The sequence below is a fragment of the Anomalospiza imberbis genome, chromosome 17 (assembly GCF_031753505.1).
Source record: "Anomalospiza imberbis isolate Cuckoo-Finch-1a 21T00152 chromosome 17, ASM3175350v1, whole genome shotgun sequence".
Lineage (NCBI taxonomy): Eukaryota > Metazoa > Chordata > Aves > Passeriformes > Viduidae > Anomalospiza > Anomalospiza imberbis.
In genome coordinates this window covers 7,801,783-7,821,602 of record NC_089697.1, presented here as the reverse complement: position 1 = coordinate 7,821,602, position 19,820 = coordinate 7,801,783, and the positions used below count along the sequence as shown (strand labels likewise).

General features: G+C 43.1%; 1 protein-coding gene and 1 long non-coding RNA gene across 3 annotated transcripts; one reads left to right on the top strand and one right to left on the bottom strand.

The window, feature by feature from the left end:
• The first annotated feature begins 113 nt into the window (after window positions 1-113).
• Window positions 114-10,806, top strand: ARFRP1 (ADP ribosylation factor related protein 1). The gene is made up of 7 exons (XM_068207810.1): window positions 114-271; window positions 655-742; window positions 1,212-1,294; window positions 1,920-2,001; window positions 2,163-2,233; window positions 8,352-8,452; window positions 9,909-10,806. The coding sequence occupies exons 1-7, from the start codon at window positions 179-181 to the stop codon at window positions 9,994-9,996; spliced, it is 606 nt and encodes a 201-aa protein (XP_068063911.1). The 5' UTR covers window positions 114-178; the 3' UTR covers window positions 9,997-10,806.
• On the bottom strand, window positions 10,178-19,239 carry LOC137484183 (uncharacterized). 2 transcript variants are annotated; one of them, XR_011004774.1, is made up of 3 exons: window positions 18,200-19,239; window positions 17,860-18,004; window positions 10,178-16,008 (listed from the first exon to the last, which is right to left on the bottom strand). It is a non-coding gene; the product is annotated as an uncharacterized lncRNA (long non-coding RNA). The 2 variants fall into 2 exon arrangements; XR_011004775.1 differs by having other exon boundaries at window positions 10,178-14,588.
• Window positions 19,240-19,820: the final 581 nt, after the last annotated feature.

Below are 19,820 nucleotides of genomic sequence, written 5' to 3'. Positions count from 1 at the left end.
TGATCTTGAGCTATTTTCATGATCTCTCTTAGAGCTCTGATTTTTCCTGGGATTGCCTAAATATGAGAGTTACTGATAAAAGAGTAAAGTCATTTATTTGTCTGGCGTTGTGGCATGAGAGGCTTTTGGGAATGAGCTGTTTGCTAATTGATTTCCTGGCATTTGTTGCAGGAGCAGGATGTATACACTGCTGTCAGGGCTCTATAAATACATGTTCCAGAGGGATGAGTACTGTGTCCTGATCCTGGGTTTGGACAATGCTGGTAAAACTGTAAGTGCTGTTTATCACCCCATGGAGGGCACACACAGTCCTAAACATCCTCCAGGGATAAATCTTCTAACAAGGGTCAATCTTTCTTCAGCTGTGTCCTGAGTTACTTTAGTGATGTCACACCAAGCAATCAACTTTTCCTCATTACTTAAATTTAGTACAAGCTTTCAGGGATGTGGCTGAGGCTTTGGTAATCCCATAATCACATGTGATCCCTTCTTTCCTTGCTAAAATAGGGAGCAAGAAGAGTGGTTTGTCCAAAATTAGGTAGGGCAGTATCTGCTCTAGGAGGATTGTGCAGAAATGAAAAGACAGGTTTGGGGTAGGATTACCCCAGCCAGTAAAATGTTTGGCAGTAAATACTTTGTCTTATTCTTTTTCAGACCTTCCTTGAACAAACTAAAACCCGATTTAACAAGAACTACAAAGGGATGAGTTTGTCCAAAATCACAACCACTGTAGGCTTAAACAGTGAGTAAATCCACATGGAATTTTTTCAGCTTTCTTGCATAGATAGACAACAGCTGTTTTTTGTTTTAAATATTTAAGAATTCAGAAGGTAAGAATAGTTCCTGGGTGCAGAGATTGTATCTCACAACTGCCCAGGTTCTTTTTGTAGAGAATAAAATAGACATTCTTAGCTTAGGAGGAGAAACTCTTGAAGTATTAAAACTTCAATATCCTATTTCAGTGCTATCCTCAAACTATATTTCCCTGGAGTTCATTCCTTGGCCCAGTTCTGGAATTATTTGCACTGATACTGCTCTATATTTGTGATCGCTCCGTGCAGGTTTGGCTCTGTGGTTGCAAGCAGCTGCTGCCTTTGATTTGTTCCCCTACAGGCCTGTCCCACCCCAGATTTCTGAGTGGGGTGTGCAGGTGTCTGTGCTTTACAGCACCCATAGTTTTCATTGGATTGCCCTTTCTTCCTTCCTTCTAGTTGGAACTATTGATGTTGGCAAAACTCGGCTCATGTTCTGGGACCTTGGTGGGCAGGAGGAGCTGCAGTCACTTTGGGACAAGGTTAGAGATGTGGTTTTGTTTTATTTGATTTATACAACTTCCCAGAGAAGCTGTGGCTGCCCCATCCCTGGAAATGTTCAAAGCAGGGTGGATGGAGCTCTGATCAGCCTGATCTAGTGGGAGGTGTCCCTGCTCCTGGCAGGGGATTGGAATGAGATGGTTGGCCCTTTCCAATACAAACCATCCTGTGATTCTGTGATTTCTGTTGGAAGTGGTTTTGTCTCTTTTTGACCTGAACCACTACAATCTTTTGGTAATCACACAGGCTTATTGATAACTCAAGTATTTAGTATTAACACTTTTTCAGAGATTCCACTATTTCTGTGCTTAATATTTGCATTATTGGTTACAGACAGCAATTACCAAGCCAGATCTGGGGTTGTGCCATAGAGATAAGCTCTGGGGGGACACAGGTGAGCTTTTCCACCTGGTGTGTTGATCAGACCTGCAAACAGAGCAGGCAGCACATGCTCTGTGCCTCCATTCTGTCCAGGCACATTGTGGATACAGCTGCCTCTAACTGGTTGATCTCCTCCACATGGACCAAATCGGTACCAAAATCAAATCAGGGAGAGGAACAAGTGATCCTGGTGGATTGGCACCAATATCTATGTTCTCCTTCCAGTACTATGCTGAATCTCACGGGGTGATCTATGTTATTGACTCCACTGATGAAGAGAGGCTCTCTGAGTCCAAAAGAGCTTTTGGTAAGTACAGTGTCACCAAATTGTCCTGGAAGATTGTATCAAATGAAACTGTAATGCCAGAGAGAGCTTCTGGCTTCATCCCTCTGTCCAGAGAATCTGTGCCAGGCATTTGTACAACTTCCAGAACTGGCTAAACCTGGTTTTGTTTCTGTTCTTTGTAGAGAAGATGATTACCAGTGAAGCTCTGGAAGGGGTTCCCATTCTGGTATTGGCCAACAAGCAGGATGTAGAGGTAAAATATGGAGGATTTACATAAATGAGCAAATAAGCCTTGGAAAAGTGAACTCTGCATTCATGTTAAATTTGTTCCACAGTCCTGAGTTGATCCTCTGGTACTTTCCTACCACTCAAAATAATTACTTTGAATTTAGTTGTATTTTTTTCCTTTCTCATCCAGCCCTTTTTCAGTGCCATGAATGAGCTTCCTACAGGCACGTAGTTTTGAACTCTTTATGTAAACAGAACAAACTGCATAGCTATGGTGGGTCTTTCTTGTATTGTGACTGGCTATATTGATGCTGTTTTTTCCTGTTTATTCAGGAAAAAAAATGTTTAGTGCATTTTGTTTATGCTGCTCTTTTAAAACCCAAGAATAGCACAACAGATGTATGTGAAGCAAATCATTCTTTCCCCATAATTGGATAAGATCTGTTCAATAAATCACTTGTTTGTTGTAGAGCATTCCATCAGTGACAGCAGTGAATGGCAAGGAATGCTCTTTTCTGATAGTATAATTGGAATTCTTTCCAGTGTATTCAGAACTGTAAAGCTTTTGGTTTGGGTTTGGCAGTTCGTGGGTGGTGTAGTGTTTAGGTGACTCATCCTGGGCCATCCTTACCTCCCCCAGCATGGAAAAAAGAGAAGAGAGTGCCCAAGGTGGTCGTGGTGTTTTTTGTGTTTTCCTCCTGGAAATTGTACTTGGAATTCCAGGAGTGCAGCTCCAGTGACTCATCTCTAGATGGAGCCAGAGCCTTGCAGTAGGATTTGGAGCAGCAGGCCTGGCAGCTGGGATCAGTCTCTGTTCCAAAGGATGCAAATACTTCTCAGGTTCTTCCTCTGCGCTTTACACTTGTCCGAGCAATTGCACTTGTGGAAACACGTGAGGCTTCCATAGAAATCACTTGGCTCTAGAACAGGATTTCATGAGTACTACACAGATTGGTTTTTGGATGATGTAATTTATCTAGATTATCTAGTCTTAGAAATAAGAGAAATGTAATTCCATGTAAAAGCGTGAGATCAAGTCTGAACACCTTATTTATGGTCCTGACTTTGCTGTGGTCTTTGGAATGTGGGGAAATGGTCTGTCTTTTTTCTGTGGAAACCAGAATATTGACTCTCACATTTCTATACACAGCTTTTCTGCAGGGAACAGCCTGCACTCTTGCTTTGACTTGTTGAGGATAAGGTCCAAGCAGTGACCTGGAAAGTTCTTCCAGTTTCTCTCTTGGTTGTATATACATATTTTCTTACAGGCTGCAGACACTGGCTTTTCTGACACTAACCAGACTAAAGACAAATAATTGAACAATTTGGCTTCTTTAATTTGCTAGAAAGAGGTATTTGGAACAGCCTTTCAAAAGAAAATCTGGCTTCTTGCTTCGTCTGGAGGGTCCAAGACCAGCCCACAGGCTTAGTGCCTTCATGCAGTTGTAGAGCTACAAGAGATTAGTAAAGCTAAACCCACTGGAGGTTTGCCTGTTTGTAAGGAATACCTACATTGGGTATTTAGAGGTTCACTCCTACAGAATGATCTTGGATATGGACCCAGCAAAGAGACATCAATGCTATTAACAAATCACTAAGGGGATTATAGCTTATTTTTCAGTAATTACTGAGGTTCACTTAAACAAGTTTGAGAAAGCTCAGTAGCCCGTTTCTCTTCCTATGATGTTGCAGTATGGAAGACCTCTGGAATAAAAGTGATAATTAGCATTGATAGAGATTTTTCTGGTCTGGATCTCCAGACATAAAACTGTAGGAAATTCTCACCAGCACCCCTCTATCCTGAACCATGATAAGAGAGGATAAGTGCTATCTTAACCTTGCTGGTATTTGGAGATGAAGGGTAATTCTTGATGATGATGTCTGTAGAGGCCAGCAGAAGGCTTGTGATCAAATACATCAGAAGTAGTACATCTGACATAGTTTGTTTTTTAAGTTTACATTCTGTTATCAAGATAACAAAAGTGCTGATGCAACCTGAAATTGCATGAAGCATTAAGAATTCTGCTGTGAACCCCAGGGTACATTGTGTCCTCTCAGCACTGCCAAGCATGAGTGGTATTTGGTCAATCCAGGGGATAAAACATGGTCGTTGACTGCAAAGCACCAATTCTAATTCTCACTGATTGTGATATTTTATGGTATCAGGAGAATGCTCTGTGTTCAGCAGGGGCTTCAAAAATAGATTATTTTATAAATAATTTAAAAATGGAGTCAAATGTATGTTGGAGAAAGGAATTTGTTTAGGTTTTTAAAGGAACTATTGCTTTGTAGGAGAAATAAAATATTTAATATCTACTAATTCCTGTGAACTCCCTTTCAACTCAGAATGCCACTTTTGAAAATACGGCTTATTGCAGAAAAAAATGAGAATTGATATTTGCTGTTTTGATGTGAGTGCAGCTGTTGAAAGGTTTACACAAGGTATATATTTCTGAGCTTTACAATTAACTGTTATAATCTGAGGCTAGAATAGCTCATTATGCAACACTGTTCAAAATACTGGAAAAGCATGACCTGTCAAAAACAGCATCTGAAATTTAACAATCTGAAAATTACTGGGTGCTCTATGATGATCCATGTATGGGAGGAAATTTTGCCATCCTCATCTAATGATAAATTTTGGAAATTTAATTTGAAATCTCCAGAATGTTGTAAAGCCTCCTCATGCCTCTGGAAAATGTGAGGAGTCATGGTGAGTAGCAGAGTACTCATTTCCACACAGTTAGAAAACAGACCTTCTGCATGAAAGTCATTCTAGTTCCCAACTGAAGACCTCCCACAGCTTCCCTGTAAAATTAGTTTTAATTTAAATAAGATGGTTTCAATTGAGATAAGATTGGTTTCAATACTATTCCTTCTTCAAATTTAAAGAAGCTTAAATTCTAATTTAAAACACTTGTATAAAGGGTAGCCCGAGACCACAGGTGAGTGAGGTGAGTCAGACTTTTTGTGAAATAGTATTTTATTTAGGCAATCCACCTTGCTGTTGTTTCTCTTTTAGTTCCATTCTGATGGTTGATTACTCTTGAGATGACTGAAGAGCCTCTACTTGAGATTTTATGCATGCTTCTGGATTTATCCTGACAGGAGACCAGGCAGCAGCATTGTCTTTGTTCCAGTGGATTTGGGAAATGCGCAAAGGCTCTATAATGCCACCTTTTTTTTTTGCTAAAACTTGCCTTGCTGCTTGATAGATTTTTAGGTGTGCCATTGCTGAGTCTTATTTTGGGTAATGCTATTCTGAACTCTTCATAGGAGGAATTTGGTTCAGACATGGCTAGATTATGCCTGGAGGAGCCTTCATCAAAAGATGTTTTACAGTGTGTTATTTTGGGAAGCTGAGATGGAAATCTGGTTCGTCATGTGTTGTGTGTGAGGTTCCTGCGAACTGGCTGAGAGATACCATCATTCCTGAAAGGTCACTGTGCATTGTGTTATTGTAATAGGGCACTGTTGATGTGATCACAGATCCAGCTTCCCTTCTTTGCCCTTGGCTTATGGGTTTGCAGCTGAGAAACAAAGCACATCTGTAAACAAATATTTTGAAATGTGGCTGGGGAGAAGGGGAACTTGGAAGCCACAGCTGACATTTTCCCCTGAGCATGAGAAACTCAGATGCCCCTTGCTGAAGTGGTGGATAATCTGCCTCAGCCCCTGCTCTCACATGGGATTCCAGTTCATGGCTTTCCCTGGAACACTAAAACAAGGCATGGATAGTTTTGTGTTACCTGTCTGCTGTGCTGCTCTACTTCATCCCAAGGGGAAAATGATGTTCCTCAAAACAGGATTGGTGATGCAGTGGCATCTTGCTGCGAGTGGTGCAAAGTCTCCTCAGAAGTAAAACTCTTTCTGATGCACATTTCTATGGAAAGCCATGGCTGGGCAGCTCTGTGGAAGGTGGGGCAGGCCACAGCTCTACCAGAAGGTGGGAAAGGGAAGTTATAACAATGGTTTATACTGGGAGATAAAAATGGCTGTAATTGTTAGCTACATTGGGAAAAGTGGACTCTTAAAGGCTTCAAGGATGGGCAAGGTGAAGGAGGTAGGTTCTCTGTGCTGCTGGGTATGTGCAGGTTACCTGGTCTGCTGGTGGTGGGAAGTTCATTGCCTGATTGCTTTGCTACCGGTGCAAGTAGAAGTTGAGGAATCAAGGACAGCATGACTGTGCTCTCTGTTGTTACTTTGTACCTTGAACACTTTATCTGATTTATTTTAAAATATTTTAAAATGTATCATCATTCAGAAAAGGAGAAGGAAATGTAGACTCAAGAAGAAGAAAAGGATATACTCAAAAGTTTATCATTATACAATGATATTAAACTCTGAGAAGCTTCAAGTATATTTCGAGAAACATTTGCTCAATTTCAGCTGCTTGAGATTTAACCTTCCTGCTGCCAAGTCTCATTGACTGAAAAAAACATAGATGTGAAAAATAGCTCAAATTACTGACATGTAACTCCTTCTCCTTCCCAGCTGTTGAGTAATTGACTTGTCCAGAGCTTTGGGTTAAACCAGGAAGCATTTGGACCTGCCTTTCTTACTGGGCAGTGGACACCATACCAGGCAAAGGCAGCAGCTTTTACAAACCAGTAGAGAACGGTTGGTTGGTTGTAATTTTTTCCCCATCTTCCAGACCTACTGGTTTGAATTCCAGCTCCCAAGCCCAGTCTGACTCCCTCTAAAGTTAGTAATTGTTGTTGTTGGAGTTTTTTTAATTAACTGTATGTCCTGTGGCTGACAGCTCATCTGTATGAACTGCACATTTTTCACTGTCAAAAATCCTGACCTAAATTGTTGAGGGTTTTGCAGAATGATGTCAGTAACGTTTTTGGATACAGTTTCCAGGTAATTGATTAAAAGGGCAAGTTTAAAATGCAGCTGTGGTCATAAGAAAGTACAGTCATCAAAAGTTGCACAGTTAATGGAGTCAAAGGCACTTGGGAGAATTGGGTGTTGTTAAACTCCTTGCAAGCCATTTCTTAAGATCCTTTCCTACATACAAGCAATGAAATCAACTGTTGTCTGCAAAAATTTCCTGTATTTAATTTCTCCAGAATCAGTGTTTTGCAAATGGATGGCTGGTAACAATTTTCATATTTCTCTTCTCTCAGAGTTTACGTTCACTTGGCCAATTCTCAGGACTCACAAAGGGTCCCATTTGGCATTTGTGTAAACATATTTCCAAAACACCTATGTGGGCCTGACTGAAGGTTTCAAACACATATTTGAGTGTTGTTGAAGGTCCAGAATGTCTTTGCAGAGAGGAGGGAAGGTGGGCTCATGGCCAGCTGAAGTGCTTAAATGGCTTGTCCAAGGCTTCTGAGTGAAAAATGAGCACTGAGTGCTCAGGGAGGTGCAAGTCCAGACTTCAGCTGGGCAGGTTTGCTTTTGTTGTAGCTTTAAGATTTTTGTGGTGACACTGTGATTTATGTGGGGAAAGTAATCCACTGATATATTGGGGGGTTATGATTTGTGGTGTTGTTCCCAGCAGCCTCCTGGCAGACTCACAGAACTTCAGGACCTGCTGGGGGTCAAGAGCACAGTGACATCAGGCATCAGAAAATGTGCTGCATTCAGTGCTGCCATTGTTTTCTCTGAATGCAAACAGACTCGTGTAGGTGAGGCGTGGCTGTAATGCCAAGGAATGTGCTGAGAACTGAGGAGAAATCACAGCTTATTTTGTGAGAGTGCCCAGGATGCTGGCAAAGAGTCAGCTGGGCTTGTGGCAGGGACACTGTTTCAAAAGGCTTTGTAAATATTAAAGTTCTTCTAGTGTCCTGGTAAATATAAGGCTGTTGAGCAGCTTGGAAGGGATATCATTAGAGGATGCAGGTTGTGCTCATTTTCAGGACTATTTGCTTAGAACCGTACAGATTAAGGATCAGAGAGGTGAGGCAGTGTGTGTACTGTCAGCAAACAGCATTCTCTTTGTTGAAAAAAGAATATTCTCATTTCTTTGGAACGTAAAGAGGTGAATTTACTGTGTTGGTGGGTGAGTGCGTTTAACCTGATAGCGTTGCCATCCTGACTGATACAAGACTGCAGTCAAGGTAGGATTCATTGTGGAAGAAGGTCACCATGTCTTGTAGCACAAACAAGCTCTACTTTGGTTCCCTTTGCAGACTTGTCTGTCAATACCTGATATCAAGACCGCATTTAGTGACTGCATTAACAAAATTGGGAAGAGAGACTGCCTGACACAAGCCTGCTCGGCCCTTACTGGGTGAGTATGAGAAGGGTAGACTGAGAATGTGTTGACTGAGCAGCTGTGGGGTGTCACACACAGAGCAGCACTACATGAGTTATTAAGCCTTGAAAGGGAGCTGTACTTCCTTCCAGCACTGACAGATACTTGTTCAAGATCCTTGGACTTGCACCAGCTCAGTAACTTCATCTGTAAATCCTGCCTGTAAAACACAGTGGAAATGTACTGCTGGCTGAGAGCAGCAGAACTTGGAGGCATATTTGTTGTCCTGTATCATCCCTTCTCCTTACACAAGCATCCTTGCAGTTTGCTGCAGCTCCTGGCTTTTGGGTTAGAAGTCAGTTGAAAATGCTGCTGGTGATGCCTCTGCCAGAGAAATGGGTGGTGCTTCACTGCTGCTGCCATAATTATGTTTGTGCTTTCATATTCTTTGGCATGCATATGAGCTTTGTGATGGGGATGATATCACAGTTTCCAGGAGTCCTCTTACATGGGGATGCCTGTGGTTTAAGATTTGATGACTAGAACAGACCCTAATTTGGCCTTACACAGCTGCGTGCCACAACCTTGACCAGCCCACTGGATTCTTGACATCTCAGCATCATTATTGCGTATCGAGTCTTGCAGTACTTTTGTTCTTTGTACTTTCATTTCTTGAAGTGAAAAGTGCTACTTGGCATAAGTCAAAAGTTTTGTTCCAGTTAGTGGAAACACTCATGGCTGAATTACTGCCTGGGCTGAATCTAGAGCTTAGAATTTTTTTTTTGTGTTATCATACAAGCTACTGCAAAAGATAACAAAAACTTCTTGAACCATGAAATAAATCTGTTGTCTGCATTGCTACAAATCACATGCCATTAAGCAGATGAATGACCACAAGAACAGTGTTCAAACACTGACTCGAAGAAAAGTATTAGATAATAACCTTATTTGTGCAAACATTTCTAGTTTTGATCTGTGTGGAATTTCCTTTCAAAATTCCAATTTGAGCTTGCACTAAAAGAATAAATAACTAATGGAAGTAATGGCTGGGGAGCTGTGCAGACCATCAAGGTGTTGACTTGCTTGGCAGCCCCAGCACAGATGATTACACAAAGCTGGAAGCAAGATTTCAAGATCTTGTACATCTGGTGTGGGGTTTGTGGCAAAATTACCCCAAACCAGCTGTCAGGTGGGTTTGATGTCTGTTCACACCAAGATTTCCACAGAGTTGATGACTAAGTTGGGTATAGACTTGCACAAACACCAGAAAAATAAAGGATGGAGGTATGTATTGCTGAGCTAAAAGAAATCAGATGCTTATTGTTTGCCTGTGTGAAAAATAACACAGAAATGCCAACAAGTAATTGTGTAGAGCCCCTCCCTTCCTCATGTAAGGGCTCAGTTAGGGCCTATATGATCCATGTTTTTGTTCTTGGCTGCTTCTTGTTGTTGGTTTATTTTAAAACCTTGTCTGCTTGTCTTACTTCCTTAGCAAAGGGGTGAACGAAGGAATTGAATGGATGGTGAAGTGTGTGGTGAGGAACATCCACCGCCCCCCAAGAAAGAAGGACATCACGTAGGAGCTCTGAGCCAGCCAAGCAATGGACAGTCTCTTTCCACACACTTTTGTGTTCCCTTTAAAGAAGGTGATCCACTGGATTCCTATTACACCTGATTCTTTCCTAAGTTTGGAGACAAATATTCTCTTTCTGTGTCTAAAAAACACTTGAGCAAAAGATTCCAACTGGGTGGGGGGTGGGAATCTCTTACATTAAGTATTGTCATTGGCCTCTGAGCAATCTATGTAGCAACCTACACATTGTTGCCAATGCAAAAGACTTAATTTTCTACTATCTTACTTTGTGATTCCTGATTTGTTAGTCTAACAGGCTGGAGGCTGGTGACATGAAGGAACTCCTGAAGGAAATGCATAGGTGAATGTTGAAGATCCTTGCTGCTCCAGCCCCATGTACCTGCAGGGTGTTACTGGCCCTGTTATGCTGCTGTTTGTGTAGTGGGGAGAGACAGCTTTAATTAGAACTTGATTTTCACTCGGGGTGTTGATTTGTAACTTTGACCTATGGTAAAAGCAGATATGGAAATCAGCAACTGCACAATGGTCATTGGATCATGGAATCCTTAAGGCTGGAAAAGACCTCATCAAATCCAGCTGTGCTGGATGAAATGGCTATTCCTAGCAGGACACTAATTCCAGAAGCACTGCCTTGCTCTGACTGCCAGTCTTTTTGTGCATTCTCTTTAAACCTAAGAGTAATTGGGATCTTCTGTAACTGGAGTGAATCAAGGCCCTCTCTGTGATCTTTCTAAGCTGAAAACAACCTCTAGGCAGGAAGAAATCAGTATGCAATAAAGCTTCCTACTTATTTGAACTTCCCTGGCTGAAACGGTGGTATTTGGGAATAGTACTTAGCCCTTAGGGTTTTGTTTGAAATGTAGGAAAAAACAGAAAGGCAGCACTCAAAAGACAAATAGTGCTCAGTGCTTACATCACTTACTCAGCTAGATCTGCTGATGTATCATTATCTTTTCCCTGACTATGAGTTTTTACATGAATTTCATGGTGGTTTGGCAATGGGTGTTGCTCCTCTGCTGTTTTATTTACTCCTGGCACTGGTGAATGCTCTGTGCTGTTTTTTGACATAATGAAGGGGCCATCATTCAAGGTGTACTTGAGCCAGTCCATAGTATTTGTTTAAAGTATCTTAGTGGTCATCTGTCAAAGAATTTTCTGCTAAATTACCTGCATGGAACTCATAGATGTTTTTTGAGAGAGAACATCATTCATTTGCTCACATTTGGTTCAAAGAACAAAGGCAGCTGGGCTGTGTCATTAAGTTATTGAAGTCAGTGGAAAAAATTGCAAACTGAAGAGCAGAATCTTTGCTTCTCAGTAGAAGAAGTAAGGCTCCTTCAGACCTAGTGACCTAGTCATTTTTCTTGTGTGTTCTGTGAATATGGAGAATCCCCTGGAAATCACTCAGCCACTGTAGGAAGTGGCACTTTTGTTGGGTGCTGCATGTGATGCAAGGCTGAGATTTTCAGAATACTAAAGTTTTGGAGAACCGATGGCCTTTGATTATCAGAAGCATCTCTCTCACTGGGCTCTTTTAAAACACTTGGAAAGCCTGAGTGTTTTCAAGGTGACTTTGTGGCCCTGGCTGCTTTGGTTGGAAGAGTTGGTACTGACAGTCAAACTGAACATGTAAAATAGTAACTAATTAATCAAAGTACCTTGCTGAGGGTCAAACACTTTAGTCAAGTAGCTTGAAATGTGTATTCTTTGGAACACAAGATTTTCCAAGATTTCTACATACTGTTTCCAGATCTCTTGCTCTCTTTTTTCCCTGGGAAACAAAAAAGGACAAAACAGTTTCTAGACACAGACTGCTTTGTGGTCCATATCAGCAGGGTGCCTTAAAGCCAATGTTTTGACCTCAGAATTCCAAGTTCTCAGACGTGGGAGAGAGTCATTTTCACAGAGACATGCCCAAGCTGGGATAGGAGTGTGCTCTGGCCACAACAAATCAGGGAGGATTTCTCTGAAACCACCAGTTTAAAGTTCATTCTAATTCAAAGTGACCTTCCACAGCAGTATCCCAGCAGATGGGAAAATTTTTTATATTTTGATCGGAAATCTAATGATTTTTTCACATTTTATACTTACAGGAAGCATAGACTTATTTGAAATGCTTTTTATGTTTCAAGTGACCCCTCTACCAGACCTCAAACAAAGCAAGAATATTTCTGAATTCAAAGCTCAAATTTAATCCGTTTTACAGATTTTTGATACATTTGCATTGGACCTGTTTTACCCATGCCTGTTCATAGCAATGAAATTACCTAAACAGCTGATTTATCTTCCCAAGGGGATACAGATTGATCATCTGCACTTTGCAATCCCTGTTCCCATTGGCATGCTGTCCATGAGATAAAGGTAAGAGTTCAATAATTTCAGCAGAGAATCCCACTTGCCTTATTTGAGCATTGACAGATGACATTTCTCTCACCCATTTGGAATTCTCTATCCCATCTGCAGTTTCCTATGCTAACATTCAATAGCTGGTAGCAGCAGGAGGCAGGAGCTAAAAAACCACTTCTAAAGCATTTCTTTGAGTCCCAGTGCTGCCTGTGTGCCGGCAATTCCATCTTCATTTGGAACTCTGGAAGGATGCAGAGTAACTGAATTACAGCAGCTGGTCTGACCTAATCCTGTTCCATCCTCACGCAAGGCAGCGGTGACATGTGTGCTGAGAGTCTGTGTTGCAGTGGTGCTGAGGTAACAGCTCATCCCACTTCCCACAACATTCTGTCCCACAGAACTACAGAAAATGCCAAGACTAATCAGAACCAGCTTCAAAGTCCAGCATCTTAGTCCAGTCTCTGGCTGCTAACATCTGTCTCAGAAAGTGGAACAAACAGAGGCTCTTTAGGGTCTGTGCCCCTGGCCATCCTTCGACTCTCATAAACTGAAATCAAGCCATCATCAAGAATTCGACTTAATATCCAGTGCTGTAGGATGGCTTTTTGCTAACTGAGCTATTTTTAGTCTCTTCTTCCTTCCCATCCTGCTTGCGTACTGCTGACACAGCCTGCAAATCCAGCAGTTTGTTTAGAGAAAAGATCTGCTGATACAATACAGATCACAATCTTGAATGAGTCTCTTCAGCTGAGCTGTTGTTTTTACTGTATATGAGATTGTTGAGTTAGTCATGATTTCCAGACATGTTCTTGATTAACTAACTCTGACCTGGTAGTACAAGTTTGGAAATGTAAGGCTCAGCTAGAAACCTCCCTTAAAGTATTTTTGGAGGGTTCTGAGTTGATCTACGTATTTCACTGTTTTTTAACAGTATCTTGGGATATCTCTCCTGGCAAATTGTGCCAAGGAGAAAACTTACAGAGAAAGGCAGAGTGGTACTGTCATTGCACTTGACAAATATCACTTTAAATCAAAGAATCTGATTAATGTGGATCGTAGTTCCTGGCAGCCACAACCAGCAGTGTCCACACATGAAGGACAGGGAATCCTGCCTCTGTGTCCAGGTCTGGTGCTGTTCCTCAGCTTTTGCCCAAAGCAGCAGCACAGGCTCAGTTTGCCTTCACCTTTGGGGCTGTTTTTAGACTCCCAAGTATTTGTCTATAGATTTCCCAAAACCAATTTGAACAATTAATGAAGACAGGCTGAATTACCCCTGCCATGCAGACAGGTTCTAGGCTGAGTAACCTCTCAAAATTCCCTTCTGACACAGTTTTCTACTCAAATTTGCCTCAAATCTCTCTCCTGAGAGATAAGGGGGAGTGATGAGGTGCCAAGAGCCTTTCCCCTCTCTTGAGCTCTTACAATGGATGCTAGAAAAAACTGGAGCAGGTGCTTTTTACACTGGAATTTTATACCACCTGGAAATCCCATGTGAAACATTCCTGGTGGATAACACCAGTTATTGTTTACCTGGCCTCAGGCATTTCCTGAAACTTTGCCCTTGGGTTTTGTTCTTTGTGCTTCTGCAATCCCTGAGGGAGTTGTTTCTCTGGTCCTCTGGTAAAACCAGCTTCCATGACAACTCCTGGGGGCTTTCCATTCATTTCTTTACACACACTCAAGCTTTTTTTATTCCCTAACTGCCTTCATGATGATCTAGTCCCAGCTTTCAGCAGTGTCTGCTCTCACATAACTTCATCTGCACAACTTGTATCCGATCACAAGCCTTCACCCATTACATCAGAAGGGAGTGATGCTTAAAATTCCTGGTAAAGCAACAAACTAGTACTAAAAAGAATCAGACCTCATGGAAAATGACACACATCAGATGTAGAAAACACGGACAGCACAGTATGTAATAGCACTGGGGAAAAAAATTACCTAAAGGTTTTTCATAAATGAGGTGCTCATCAACTGGAAGCAAGGAGAGGAGGAACATTGACAGTTAAATTACACAGTGCTGGGATTCTGCCTGACATTCTTAAACACAAAATCAGGAGTCAGGAATCTCATTCCTTCTCGGTTACACTTTTTCCTTGAAGCTGCTGCTGCTGCTGCTAAATGAAGTTTCAAAATCCCTATGTTGTTGTGAGAGTCCTCTTGAATACCACATTCCTCACATCTCTCTTGAGGCTGTGCAGTCCCACCTTTCCCACATGTTACCCAAGGTAGCTATGAAGGTGAGGCAGTGGATGTATTCACTTCAGAACACAGAGGATCCTTTTCTTGAAACAAAACCCTTCTGGACCAATACGTACTATTCTCACTAACATTGCTAATTCATGAGTAGTAACTTTTTGTGCTAAACCCATCTTGTCTAGGCTATGCTTTTGCCAAGAAAGGTTGGTCTACATGATCCTTGAGGTCACTCCCAACCTGGAATTCTGGGATTCTATGATTCTTCATCATTTGAAGAATATATCCTTCAGCTGAACACATTTCATGCTAAACATTTGGAGGAACTAACCCAAGCCTCTGACCTCATGTAGCCTGAAGCCATCTATATTCAGCACATACCAGAAGCACTTCTCTGAGGGCAAACTAAATTCACTGTAAAATTAAGTGTATTCTTAAGTGTTTTCCTGAAACATGAACCTCTGGAGTTGTTTCTGTTGCATGGCAGTTCAGTTCATAGCCAGGAACTCCTCTGCCAGTTCTCAGAATTCAGAGATCCTGATACTATTTCATTGGAGATTTTCATGAGAATTTTTTCCTTCTTGAGTCAGACTCCCACAAAGAATTAAAACATTCTATAAGGCAGTCATAAGGCGGATTAAGGAATTTGCTGTTCTCAGAAGATGGTGTTAGACACAGCACCTCCTGACTGCCTGTAATAGTAACAGGCAAAGGAATGTATGGGCAACTCAGTATTTCAGAGAATCACTAAATATCCTGAGTTGGGAGCAGCCAGCAGGGATCATCGAGTTCAACTCCATGCTGAGCTTTTGCTGGGTTTTGTGACCAAGGGCTTTCAGATGGGCTCTTCTGTCAGGGGAACAAGAGGACCTGGGGCATACTGAGGTGTATCCTGCCCTGTTGAAAGATTTTGCTCCTCCAACAGAAACAAGACTGATTTTTAACTGAGATATTGGCAGTTACACATGAAACCCCCAGTACTGACCACCAGCAGGGCTTTGCCCTGCAGGGACAGCAGTGGGGTCAAAGGTAGCTGTGGCCTCCTGGAAAGGAAAAAACCAAAACCAACCAATCCTACACAGCAAGGATTAAGCTCTTCCAGGACTGTACTCATCCTCAGCATGGTGGAAATTTTGACAGCTCATTTCCATGCCATGAGAAGAGGCAAGATCATGGGATAGCCCACACCACAAGCTGTGAAAGACTAATAAGTACCCTGTGAGCACATGTGGTGTGTCAAAGGGCAGGGGATCTCTGCAGGCAAGAGGTGCTGAATCACAGGCAAGGCTGTTCCTCCATGACATGACAGCACACAACACATGAAACTGTGTGAAAGGAGAACTTGGGGTTGATATTCTCAGAGCTGATTTTTCCTTTCAGGTTCAGAGTCATGAAATGGGAAATGTACACTCCTATTCTTATCTCCCAAGTTTCCCAGCTAAAGGGCTCTCAGCTTCTGGGAAGATCAAAAGGAGTCAAATAAATCACCTGCTAAGCTGCAGTATCACAGAAGGAAGTGGAGAGAGACAGGAATAGAAACTAGCAGCAAGGAATCTGTATGATTTGACCAAGGCTGAGCAAGAACATTGGATCGAGTCCCTGAAGCCAGTCTGGACTCTTTAGCTGGTGCCTAACACTTCCCACTCAAAACCACCCTGAAATCCACATACCTGAGGCTCAGCAGCACTGACCACCCAACAGATCCTTGCTGAGCTTGTGTCCTCACAGCGGTAGCTGGGAAGTTGTCATTTCTTGTGTTTCCATGGGAAAATGATCAAGTCTCCCAACTCCGCTCCCATGCTAAAGCTAAGTCACCACACTGCTGGAGCTCCTTCATCTTCAGACCAAGCATAGGATCCTGGGGCACTGGATGGCACAGCGTGATGCTTGGGTGAACAGTGACAAAGGACAGCACAACAGAGCCCTCAATTCTCCCCACACCCACGTGGCACTGTGAGGTCTGGGATCCCCAGTACTGCTTAGTCACTTTGACACAGTCCTCTTTCCCTAAACATTGTGTAATTATAATTTTTTTTCAAGTAAACAAAGAGTTACTGAGAGAAGACTCCTCTTGGCTCAGACAATAACATGTCAACGGCTCATGGTTCTAAACAGGGAGAGTGTTGTGTATGGATATTGTAGTTGTAGCCATGGCTTTGTTACCGAGAAAACTCTTTTGAGTTAAAGGGCACCTTTACTAATATATTCAAATTTTATTCAGCTAAGAGGAGGCAGTGCCCAGACCTGATCATTAGAGCCAAGTACCTTGTGAGCAAGGTCAGGGGAGCCAAACAATGTCTGACCAAATAGAATCACAGAGCATCCTGAGTTGGGAGGGACCCACAAAGATCATCAAGTCCAACTCCCAGCCCCACACAGGACATAGCAAAATCCCACCATGTGCGTGAGGGCATTGTCCAAATGGTCTTTGAGCTCTGGTTCAGGCTTTGGGCTGTGACCACTGCTCTGGGGAGCCTGTTCTAATGCCCAACCACCCTCTGGGAGAAAGATCTTTTCCTAAAATCCAACCTAAACTTCCCTTGACACAGCTTCAGCCATTCCTTCAGGTCCTGTCACTGGTCATCAGATAGCAAAGGCCAGTACTGCCCCTGTAAGAGATCCTTTAAACCTCCCAGGGCAAAACCAAGCTGTCCTATGAAGGGCAAGTGGTGTTCCAACACTTGCTTGGAAGCAAACTCTAGGAAGAAGTGAAAACTACAGCATTGTGCTCTGTAACTATCTCTGTAGTACCATTGTGCTCTGTAACTACCACAAGAAACCAAATCCCAGTTTTTGTTAAAAAAGACAATTTCATGTTAGTACTTCTTTAGCTGCCTTTTAAATGGTTGATTCACCACTACAGTATTGTATGAACAGTACAGTATTGTATGAAGTCTCTTGAGCACTAAATACTTATGAATAATTTAATTTACTCTGGGAGATGGTGATAAAAGGTACTGTCATTTGTTCTCAGCTTACTCAGAAGCAGGCACCAATAATTTTTCTTTTTTGGAAAGTGATTACTCCAAAGACATCCCAACACCTTTGGAATGTGGAACCTGGGAAGATCATCCCATTTCATAGAATCACAGAACAGTTTGAGCTGGAAGGGACTGTTAGGTTAGGTCTGAACAGTAACTTCTATTTGAGTTGTACTCGATTGCAGGTTTGTGAAGCTTACAGTGTCAATTGTTCATCTTCAATCTGTTTTTGGATCTAAGCCTCAAGAAACTTCACAAACATCATCAAAATCCTATTAATTCCATATAAACCCCCACCCAGGGACTGCTTTACCAGCAGTCCTCACCTGGCCAAAGTGACACCAACTCATCATGGGGCTCCGTGGTCCTCACCCCTCAGTTCCCATATGTCCCTCTGGCCCCATCTGGGACAGGTCACCTGCTGTGCCTTCTTTTGCTTGCTTTTGGAGACTTCCCATTCTTAGGAAGCTCCTTGAACACAGAAAGGAGCAAAAATTATAACTTGAGGAGGGGTAGAAATGAGGGCAGGGAATCAGGTTCAGGTGAGACCCTGTGGGAAAAGAAAGTCCCGACATCCACATTCTCTGCCCCACACACTGGGCTGCCCTGCACGTCTCAACCCTCGCTGTTCCTGCTCTAGGACAGGATTGACTTCCTCAGGCTCACCTCTGCTTCTCCAACAGGGCTGGCACTGTCCCCCTCTGACCCTGGCACCAGGAAATTTGGTCCCACTGTTGGGTGACTGCTGTGGGGGATGAGTCTCAGCAGGGACAGCTTGGACACATCACACAGATTTACAGCCAGAAGGGAAAACGCTACCATCAGGAGGAAAACAGAAGTGTGCTTCAAAATAAGATAAAATTTGCACCTCTGGAACAGTGATGGGAGAATGCAAAAAAGTTTGATGTGCATTAGCACTCCCTGGGTCCTCTCCCACAGAGCCTGGAGGGCTCAGTGCTCAGCCCACTGTCAGCTGCTGAGCAACATGCATGAGAGGGTGCCAAAATCTGCAGGCAGGAGAATGAATTTACCTGTCTTGTGGATGACAAGGTGGCAGCCTCAGGGCCAAGAGGGCTGCAGACTGTTTTGACAAGATGAATTGTGCATTTGCCCTGGTTTCATCCCCTCACATCTCTCTGCATACCTCAAAAATTCCCCTGCTTTGTTTCCTCTATCAGTCCTAGCTCTCCACTCTTGGGGGCCCAGGCATGAGCCAGCTATGTGTGACCACACTAGAAAAACTCCCTCTGACTCCTTCCACTCAGATTCATTCCAAACTTTGCAGCTGGGGCAGAACCTGCAGTGCTCTCCTTGGATGAGGAGAGACGTGTCCCAACTGCTCCTGCAACGAGCAGGCTGGGAGCACGTCAGCTCCTGCTGCCAGTGCTCCAGGCGTCACCACCAGCCTGAGTCATTGCCACACCTGGCTGTGGTAACAGGTGGCCAAGGAGCCCATGGCACTGACCTAACCCACCTTAGCACTTTAAAACAACCAGTGGTTTTATGGGATTTGATCTGGGTTTAAGCATTTAACAGCAGGGAGGAGCCTGATGTGGAGAGCAGTGTAAGCTTGGCTTTTTATGTAGTGCTTGTAGCATTTGGAAAATTATCTTCTGAGTACTAAATGTCTGACTCATGCTGGGATAGCACTGCATCTACTTTTAGATGTTACCACGTGCTCTGCTCTGCCACAGTTTATGAGGAAAGAGTCTCAAACCATCAGGAAAAAGCTCATGCTGCCGGCTCTTCTCTCTCTGGGCTTTGGAAACTTCAGGGGAAACCAAAATGGATTTTTATCCTCTTAATGTCAATTAGCTGAAAAGCTGAAATACCTTGGGATGAAGCCACAGGTGGTTTGAGAGTGCTCACTGTGTGGTGCCCATCCTGGCTTTTCCAGCTAAGCCTGGTTCCTGGAAGCCCAGCAGGACTCACGTGCCAGGGTGTTTGGCCACCCTTATAAAGGTTAATATTTATCAGAAACATCTTCCTCAGTCACCCTGCCTACAAGCCCACATGAGAAGAAAATTCCCTGTGCAGAAATTCCAGCTAACTTGGTAATGAGGGAAACAGGGTTGGGAGGAGACCTGAGGAGAGACTGCAAATCCCCTGAACAGAACACGATAACAACACGTGGGTGCTCAGGAGATACCCTGGCAGAGCAAGTCAGGCTGGTCGCACCAAGCTGGGGAGCTGCTGGTGGCACAGGGCATCATTCCCTGCCAGCCCCTCGGTGGCAGGGGAAGCCTGGCAGTGAGAGCAGAGCTCTCTGACACAGGCTGGGCCATCT